Genomic DNA, 9,657 nt, shown 5'->3' on the forward strand with positions numbered 1-9,657 from the left:
CACATGCTTGTTATTTTTTTTTTAACGTCCGGGTCCCACAGGCATCCCCGCGTCCCCAAACGCCCCGAGGCTCGCCTCGCCCGGATCTCGGAAGCCTCGGTTCAGTTCCCACTGCACTGAGCAGCCCGTCCAGCTTTTGTTTATTTTGGCCGCGTGCGCCGGGACGAGCGTCTGAGGGCGGAGCCGCGTCTCCGACGACGCCCGGCCGCGACGCCCCGCCCCGCCCACTATCCCCAGCCCCGGGCGGACACTGAGCGCGGCGTCACAAAGCGCCGCCGGAACGCCGAGGCTGCGGCACAAGGCGCCGCGCGGCCTCTCAGGGTGGCGGGAGGCAGAGTCGCCTCAGCCCCGCCTCGGCCGGCCGGGCGCGCCCTCTCTCCGAGGTGGGCGCAACCGCTGAGTCGCGCGCGTCTCGGCGCCGCAAGGCATCCTGGGAGGAGGGGCCCGCGCCGGAAGGACGCGTGAGCGCGCGGCGGCGGCGAGGTTATAAAAGGGAGCGGGCCCGCGGTCGCCGGAAGTGGGCGGTTCGTCGGCGCCGTGCTCTGTTGTTTGGGGTTTGGGCCGCCGGAGGGGCGTTCTCCGGAGAGCCGCCGGTGCAGGCCGTGCTGACAGGACCGCTCGCCGCCCCGCCGCGCCGCGCCGCGCCCCGCCACTTGGCCGCCCTTCGCTCCGTGCGCTCGCGCTCTCCCCGTCCCGCAGGCCCAACATGGCGCAGGAGGTGTCGGAGTACCTGAGCCAGAACCCGCGAGTGGCAGCCTGGGTGGAGACGCTGCGCTGCGAGGGCGAGACGGACAAACACTGGCGCCACCGCCGCGAGTTTCTGCTCCGTAATGCTGGGGACCTGGTCCCCGCGACGCCCGGGGAGGCGGCGGACGCGGAAAGTGGGAGCCGCAATCGGCAACTACAGCAACTCGTCTCCTTCTCCATGGCCTGGGCCAACCATGTCTTCCTAGGGTGTCGGTGAGTGAGCAACCGTCGCCAGCCAGCCTTACCGGGCTCCCCTGCTGCTGCCCGAGGAGCCCTGGCGGGGACCAGAGTGGCTGGCGAGGGCGGGTCGGAAGCGCGGGAATCGGTGGCACTGTTGGTCCTCGGAAGGCGCCCATGGCAGCGCCGACCTAACTGTTGGCGGGTACCCGGGTTGGGTGAGCCCGGCAGCTGGAGTTGTTAGCGTTCAGCTTGGCGGTACCGGGGAGACCCTCAGTTTGAGGGTTCGCGAGCACAGACCCGCCTCCCGAGCCCCACGGTATTTGTGGCATCTCAGCAAACAAAGTTGTCGCGCGGTTGGTGCCACCAGGAAATGCAGTTTCCGTGGGCCCGCATCTCTGAACGCACTGCCGGGCGTTCCGACAAACACTTCTTGAAAGCGACTTTTGCTTCTCTTTTTCAGGTACCCTCAAAAAGTTATGGATAAAATTCTTAGTATGGCTGAAGGCATCAAAGTGACAGATGCTCCAATCCATACCACACGAGACGAACTGGTTGCCAAGGTGAAGAAAAGAGGGATATCGAGTAGCAATGGTTAGCAGATCATAGATGTGAACATACATAGGAGTTTAGAAAATAAGCTTGCTGTAATTAGGAATTGCTGTCATTACTAATTTTTAACAAGCCGGAATTTGTATAATGTATTAATCTAATTGACATGATAAAGCTAAATGTCTGTCTGTCTTGTTTTCAGTGCTGAATTCTTTAGTTTCCTTTGCTTTAGATTTTAAAGTCCAATGTCTGATGCTGTTAATATTAGAAATTAATCATGTTAATACTGTGTTTAAGATACTCATGAAGAACTGGGCAGTGGTGGCGGACACCTTTAATCCCAGCACTTGGGAGGCAGAGGCTGGCAGATTTCTGTGAGCTGGAGACCAACCTGGTCTACAAGGGCTAGTTCCAGGACAGCCTCCAAAGCCACAGAGAAACCCTGTTTCGAAGAGGAAAAAAAAAAAAAAAAGATATTCATGAAGTTATTCCATATTTTAAAAGAAGCTAGTCCTGAAATATTTTTCTGTGTTTTCGTTGTTGAAATCCAGTATGAATAGTCATGTGACCCAATCCACTGATTCCAAACAGCAGAGTGGATCACTTAAAAAGAGTGCTTTGGAAGCTTCTTCAGTCTCAGCTTCTCATGAAGTTATTCCATATTTTAAAAGAAGCTAATCCTGAAATATTTTTCTGTGTCCTTTTATTACTTTTATTTTATTTTGGTTTTTTATGACAAGGTTTCTTGATGGACAGTGATGGCACATGCCTTTAATCCTAGCACTCAGGAGGCAGAGGTAATTGGATCTTTGTGAGTTCCAGACGAGTCTGGTCTCTAAGAGCTGGTAGTTCCAGGACAGGCTTCAAAGCTACACAGAAAAACCCTGTCTTTGGGGGGGGAGGGGGGAAGGGTTTCTCTATGTCACAGCCCTGGCTGTCCTGGAACTCACTCTAGACCAGGCTGGCCTCAAACTCAGAGACTCAATTGGCTCTGCCTCCCGAGTGCTGGGATACAATCTTGTCCCACCACTGGCCAGCTCCTCCTTGTGCTTTCTTAATGAATGTTTTGTTGATTGACATGTATGTGGGTCTTCTAGTGAAATACCTGTGTTTTTCTTCTTTCTAGAAGGGATAGAAGAGCCATCCAAAAAACGAGCCATAGAAGGAAAAAACAATTCTGCAGTTGAGCGAGATCATGGAAAGAAATCTGCCAAAACAGATCGTTCCTCAGCTCAGCAGGAAAACAGTTCCGCATCCTCTGGGTCATCCACCAAATCAGAGAGTAGTGGGGCCTCAGCTCGGAGCAGCTCCACAAGTGAAGGAGATAGATCTGTGTGCAGCCAAAGCAGCAGCAATTCCTCTCAGGTAACAACAGCTGGGGCTGGAAAAGCTTCTGACCCAGAAGCTCCAGATAAACATGGCTCAGCATCGTTTGTTTCTTCGTTGTTGAAATCCAGTATGAATAGTCATGTGACCCAATCCACTGATTCCAGACAGCAGAGTGGATCACCTAAAAAGAGTGCTTTGGAAGGTTCTTCAGTCTCAGCTTCTCAGAGCAGCTCAGAGATTGAGGTGCCCTTGTTGGGTTCTTCTGGAAGTTCAGAAGTAGAGTTGCCATTACTGTCTTCTAAGTCTAGTCCAGAGACAGCTTCAAGTGGGTTAACATCCAAAACTAGTTCAGAGGCGAGTGTGTCATCCTCAGTTCCTAAGAACACATCATCCACATCAGGCACCTCTTTACTAACTCCCAAGGGCAGTTCAACCAATGCTTCACTACTGACTTCCAAAAGCACGTCTCAGGTAGCTGCATCACTATTAGCTTCCAAAAGCAGCTCCCAGAGCAGTGGTTCCGTAGCTTCCAAAAGCACTTCCTTAGCAGGCATGTCTCAGCTAGCTTCTAAGAGTAGCTCTCAGAGTAGTACTTCACAGTTGCCTTCTAAAAGTACCTCGCAGTCCAGTGAGAGTTCTGTTAAATTCTCTTGTCGGAAGTTAACCAACGAAGATGTAAAACAGAAGCAACCTTTCTTCAATAGACTGTATAAAACAGTGGCATGGAAGTTAGTAGCTGTTGGTGGCTTTAGCCCCACTGTGAATCATGGAGAGCTGCTAAATGCAGCTATTGAAGCTCTGAAAGCAACACTGGATGTGTTTTTTGTCCCGTTGAAAGAACTGGCAGATCTGCCTCAAAATAAGAGCTCTCAAGAAAGTATTGTTTGTGAATTGAGGTGTAAGTCAGTGTATTTGGGCACCGGCTGTGGAAAAAGCAAAGAAAATGCTAAGGCAGTTGCATCAAGAGAAGCACTGAAGCTATTTCTCAAGAAGAAGGTGGTGGTGAAGATATGCAAAAGGAAGTATAGGGGCAGTGAGGTAGAAGATCTAGTGCTCCTTGATGAAGAGTCGAGACCTCTGAACTTACCTCCAGCATTGAAACATCCTCAAGAATTACTGTAATGTCTCCCAAGTTACTGCTGCATCTAGTACCTGGTGTTTGAAGAGAAAAACTGGCTTTTATATAATATAAAACACTGGCTTTCACAGATTTTGTATTGCTTTTTTTCCAGTTTTGCAGAAAATTAAATTCTAGTTCTCTTCACTAAAGTAGAAGTTGTAAATAATTTATGAATGACAGTACATATTAAAAGGTATACATTGACAGCATACCAGTATGCTGTTTTATTTGCTGAAGAAAATACTGTCTTCTATTTTTAATGACATATTAGGTACGATGTGTAGTTCTGTAGAATCTTAAATTTTTTGTACTACTACCAATTTGGTGGAAATGTATTAAGTTGTCTACCATGCTTTTTTGTTGTACTCTAACTTGATTAAATCCCATCAAAGAAAAGGGGACCACAGTATTTGAATGTGTAAAACAAGGTTTTAAGAATGTTGCTTGTAATGTTGAACATCTGTTAAAGAATAAGAGTAGTTATCTCAAGCTATTTTCATGATAAGTTGTAAACTTTTTGTTTTAAGATACAAAACATTATAAAGTACTTCCTGTTATTTTACTCTGAAGTTGTTTAAAATTCACCATGATTTTGACTGCTGCTGATTGTTAAGCAGGTTAATTTATGTTTTGAGATGAAATGCAATTTACACTTTCTTAAAACATAAATGTGGGTTTCTATATTAAGCATATTTTGTGACTACTAATATTAACATTGATTTGTTTAGATATTAAATGCTTTAAGCTATTTTACCTTTTCAAGAAGTTGTGGTTTTTTTTTCCTCCTCCCTACCCTGAAGTCATAACCCAGTCTTGCAATTTGGCTTCTCACTACTATTCATAGTAAACTACAGTCAAGTAGTTTTCCTAGTAATGCACATGTTTTTATCGGTAGGGAAGTCAAAGTTTATATCTAGAACCAGGTGGTTTTTGTATTTGCAGATTTCAGAAGAATGTGGAGAAGACTAGAGAGCCATGGTCAGTTCTTTAATGGTTATGTTCATGTGAATTGCATCTGTTGTAATGAAGTAGACTCTTGCTTGTGTCTTAGGTGATTCTGTTAATCTAGTATGATTGATTTTTAAAGTCTGGTCTAAGGTATTTGATTACCCTAGTGGCCTTTGGCTTTCTAGGTGATAATGTACAGAAAGGCATCTTATAGTCACTAGCTGTATTGGAATTGGAAGGTTGAAAATAAGCACAATTTAAGTGTGTAAAAATTATTTTGTAGTTTAGAAGTAACAAAGATACTTAGTTTCCTGTGCTTGAACTGAAATAATCAGGGATGTTTGTATTTTGCCAGATAACCTTTTTTAAATTGTTTTTTGGGGGTGGCTCATTGGATATCAGGGCACAATCTTATAGTCTGTAAATGGGCTATCTTTATATATTGTGGGGAGCAATAACATAAGTAAATTGTAAAACACCTTCAAGTTTCTTCTGTGCTGTATTTTGTGAACCAATGCTTACCAGAAAAGTGAGCCAAACATTAGAATAAATACATTTCTGAAATACATCTGATTAGATGATTTGGTAATTTCCTAAAATGGCCGTTTTAAGCAAATTTATAAACGCTGTTATATTGAAAATTTTTTAAGTTACAGTATGCTTTTGACATGGAGTCTGGTCTCATAGGCCTATAATTCCAACGACTTGAGGCTTAGTCAGGTAGAGCTGAAGTTAAAATCCTTGGAGCTTTACAGAACAGTCTGCAGCTCTGTCTGATAATAAAAAGTAAAAAGATCCTGAGATATAAATCCAGTGATATAGCTGATTGTAGTGGCACACACCTTTAATCCCAACACTCAGGAGGCAGAGGCCTGCCTGGTCTACAGAGTGAGTACTAGGACAGCCACGGTTACACAGAAACCTCCCTAGAAGCTCCCAACCCCCACTCCCAGAAAGGTAGGTGATATAGAATGCTTGCTTAGATGAAAAGAAGGCCCTAAGTTGAAGTTGTAGTACCTCCAAACAAAAACAGGTGAAAACTTGATAATATATTTTCTTGGTTTTTGAGAAGGTAAGTGTGTTATGTCCTTGCTGGTCTTGAACTTGCAAAGTATTCCATTCTCTGCTTCCTCAGTGCTGGGGCTACAGATGTGTGTAGCCAGTCTCACATGGTTATATTTACAACAAATCTATGCTCTTAATAAAAATGTAAAGAGCCCTGTGGCTATAGAGTTGGCTCTGAATGCTTGGGAGGCAGAGGCAGGCGGATCTCTGTGAGTTCAAGACCAGCCTGGTCAACAAGAGCTAGTTCCAAAGCCACAGAGAAACCCTGTCTTGAAACACCCCCCCCCCCAAAAAAAAAGAAATGGGATCCCAGAGACCCTGCCTCAGTTTGTAAAGTGCAGAGCCACTGAGGAAGACGAGGTCAACTTAACTTCCACATACACCTTAATGGGTAAGCATATACATGCAAAAAAAAAAAAAGAAAAATCAAGATCTTTGGTTAAAATTTATAGCTTCCCAGTAGAGCTGAACAAATTGCCAAGGACACAGAATGATTGTTAAAATGCTAAGTTGCACTCTGTGTACTCTAACAATTAAATACACCTGTTTTAGCTTAAAATGTGAAGTGACCTTAGGTCATTTGCATGAGGAGGTGGGGCTGCAGTGGAACCTCTAAAGGATGGATTCTTCTGGAGGACATGAGTCATTGGAGATGGGCCTTGAAGTTTAGTATGTTGGCCCTATTTTCTTTGAGACAGGATCTTATTCTGAACATTAGGTGACTTGGAATTTGATATGTAGACCAGGCTAGCTTCTCTTAATGTCCTGTTTCTTCCTGGTTAGAAGAGTGTGACTTGCTGTCTCATGTCCTTGCACTATGCCTTCCCTGCCTTGATGGGCTATGTCTCCTAGAACTATAAGCCAAAATAAACACTCCAGTTGTTTCTCGTTAGGTATTTGCTCATGGCAATGAGAAAGGTAGCTGATATACCTTAGGCATTAAAAAAAAAAAAAAACTAAATTTAGAATTACATTGCAAAGATCCTAAAATTGTTAGAGAGTAAGATGATAGCACATTTCGCTCCAGATTCTGTAACTTTAAGAATTTTTGCAGTTTCCTTTTGTTTCAAAATCTTAGTGATAAGTAATTTATTAATTTGGTCTTTAGTTGAAGTTAAAATACAGAGTGTATTGACCCGAGGGTATTTTATATATCATTAGTTTTGATGGATTTGCAAATCAACACTGAAGCTCTCATTTACTTGTGTAACACAAACCTGCACAGCAGTGCCACCTCTTAAGTGCCCATTTAAGTTGTGTTCTTGTGTTGCAAACTACAAGTAACTAATTGTTTACTGCATTTTATTTTGTGTGTGTGCAGGTTGTGTGAATCTGTCTTCTGCCATGTTGGTCCCAGGGATAGAACTTAGCTCATCAGACTTGCTGGCACACACCTTTAGCCACTGAACCTTCTTGTCAACCCCAGATAATCCGAACAGCAAAACAGCTGCAAACATTGCTCTTAGCTTTCTCAAAGTAACATGGCTTTAGCAAAGGTGACAACTTGAATTCTTAGCCGTGTCACTGGAGATCACTTACTCATCCCTTGAAGTTGACAGTAGATCATTAGACCACAGAAAGGCTATCCGCACGTTACAATTGTAATTTCATTTGAGACCATATGGCTGTGTATAGGTTGTAGTAGCTGCTGAGAAGCAAGTACCTTTAGGGGCTAACCACTGTTTTCTTTTTATAAGACAAGATCTTGCTACAGAGCCCTGGCTAGTCTGGTACTATGCAACCTATGCTAGCCTCAAACTCAGTGTCCCTACTGAATCAGCACCCTGAGTGTTTGATATATAGGTGTATTCCTTATGCCTGGTTCTAACTTTCATGTTCATGTATTCTTTAGTTTTAGTTAAAATACAAGATGAGTGTGCACAGGTATTCCTGTCTTTCTCCTTACTCCTTTAAATGTGTGCTCCATGGTCTTGAGGCGTACACCACCACGCCCAGCAGCTCTGCTTTCTTTGACTTTGCACTCAACCACAGTTTGAACTTATTGCATCAGATTACAGTGGGGATAGTTCAAAGTTCTCATTGTTTCAAGGGTAAGGCCTTAACCATGAAAAGATGTGTGTTGGGCAGGCCAAAATAGATAAAGAATGCTCAGTGTCGAAACGTGGCTGCTGAGACTTCAACCAGTTTTTGCCTTATCCCACACAAAGAGGACCACTAAAGCCACCCACCTGCTCCAGGTTTTGAGTTTCTCTCCCATCTCACATTGTTTCCCAAGTCCCCCAATTATGCTCCCAGAAAACTAGTCAAAAACTTGCCCTAGACCAGCGCTTCCCTGCTCCCTGTGTTTCCTCTTTGCTGGATTTTGAGCTGCTCTTACATCTGAACTTTGCTGCCGACGCTGCCCTTGTGTTGGGTGCCTGCTGATGAAATGGTAAGTGGCTTCCAGAAGAGGTCCACAATGTTATCTGATAGTCTGCATGGGCTGTCTCCCTTAGTGCCATACACTGAGTTTTCACCTATCATTGCCTTTCTGAAAAAGTTGTTCCCACTAAAATTGTATTTAGAATCCAGTAGTTAGATGGTACTCACATAGAGAGCACATTCCCTTAAATTTGGTTATTTGTGAAAAAGAATAAGTCATTCAGTCTTCCTTATTACACCCTTATGGAAAATTATCTTGTTATAGAGAACTGTTGGCCAGTAAGAGACACCTAGGAATATACTTTTTTAGTCTTGTAGCAGTGTGACTTCAGCTTTCTTCCACAAGTAAGTCTTAGTACTCTAGGCAAATCCTGTTTTCAAGAGCTACCTGGAATAAACAAGCAGCAAGCTGGCATTTATTGGGTATTCATAGAGCAAAAGGACAAGCGGGGGGGGGGTAAGGTGGGGGGTGGTCAAGTCCTTGCAGCACTATTTTGCACCTAACAATTACTGTTAAAATGTTGACCAAGCTGGGCGGTGGTGGCACACGCCTTTAGTCCCAGCACTCGGTAGGCAGAGGCAGACTGATCTATGTGAGTTTGAGACCAGCCTAGTCTAAAAGAGCTAGTTCTAGGCCAGGCTCCAAAGTTACACAGGGAAACCCTGTCTCGAAAAAAACAAAAAAAAAGTTGACCACAAGTGAAAATATGCCACGAAGAAAGAAAAACTCCTACTATTAGAAATGGCTGGACTGATGTAAAAAAAAAAAAAAAAAAATCAAATGGAGTTCACACCAGGCATGTTGGCACACACCTTTAATTCCAGTTCTCAGGAGTCAGAAGCTGGCCAATCTGAGTTCAAGGACAGCCTGGTCTACAAAGCAAGTTCCAGGACAGCCAGAGCTGTTACATAAACCCTGTCTCAAAAAAAAAAAAAAAAAAAGTATAGATATAATAGTTACTGAGAGTTGAAATATTAGAACACTGACATTCAATATAAGATATAATAGGAGGTACCAGAAGATTAGACATAAGATTATTGATGGTTGTCACTCACCTCTTTAGGTCTGTGACATTATTAGTTGAATGAAAAAGGTGGCTAAGGATGTAGACAATAGTAGAATAAATCAAACATACATCCAAATATCACAGGAATTCCTGAAAAAGCCAAACATCTACTCTTACAAGCCCTTATAGGACATTTACACATGGTATAGACAAGTTTTACTGCAATGCAGCTAAATTAGAAATAACATGTTTTTTTGGTTTGGTTTGGTTTGGTTTTTGTTTTTTTTTTTTTTTTTGATAGAAACTCACTGCATTGCCAGGATGGCCTCC

General features: G+C 43.8%; 1 protein-coding gene across 2 annotated transcripts; it reads left to right on the forward strand.

Moving 5' to 3' along the window:
- Nucleotides 1-292: 292 nt before the first annotated feature.
- On the forward strand, nt 293-5,441 carry Cdkn2aip (CDKN2A interacting protein). 2 transcript variants are annotated; one of them, XM_027391067.2, is made up of 3 exons: nt 293-960; nt 1,388-1,487; nt 2,603-2,746. In XM_027391067.2, exons 1-3 carry the CDS (start codon nt 707-709, stop codon nt 2,609-2,611), a joined length of 363 nt encoding a protein of 120 aa, XP_027246868.1. In that variant the 5' UTR covers nt 293-706; the 3' UTR covers nt 2,612-2,746. The 2 variants fall into 2 exon arrangements, with proteins under 2 accessions (XP_027246868.1, XP_027246867.1); XM_027391066.2 differs by having other exon boundaries at nt 328-960; nt 1,388-1,518; nt 2,603-5,441.
- The last annotated feature ends 4,216 nt before the right edge of the window (nt 5,442-9,657 follow it).

Source organism: Cricetulus griseus (assembly GCF_003668045.3).
Source record: "Cricetulus griseus strain 17A/GY chromosome 1 unlocalized genomic scaffold, alternate assembly CriGri-PICRH-1.0 chr1_1, whole genome shotgun sequence".
Lineage (NCBI taxonomy): Eukaryota > Metazoa > Chordata > Mammalia > Rodentia > Cricetidae > Cricetulus > Cricetulus griseus.

Coding starts and splice junctions, on each gene's coding strand:
- Cdkn2aip (XM_027391066.2), top strand. CDS start 707: ATGGCGCAGGAGGTGTCGGAGTACCTGAGCCAGAACCCGCGAGTGGCA. Junction 961..1,387: donor CATGTCTTCCTAGGGTGTCG/GTGAGTGAGCAA, acceptor TCTCTTTTTCAG/GTACCCTCAAAAAGTTATGG. Junction 1,519..2,602: donor AGGGATATCGAGTAGCAATG/GTTAGCAGATCA, acceptor TCTTCTTTCTAG/AAGGGATAGAAGAGCCATCC.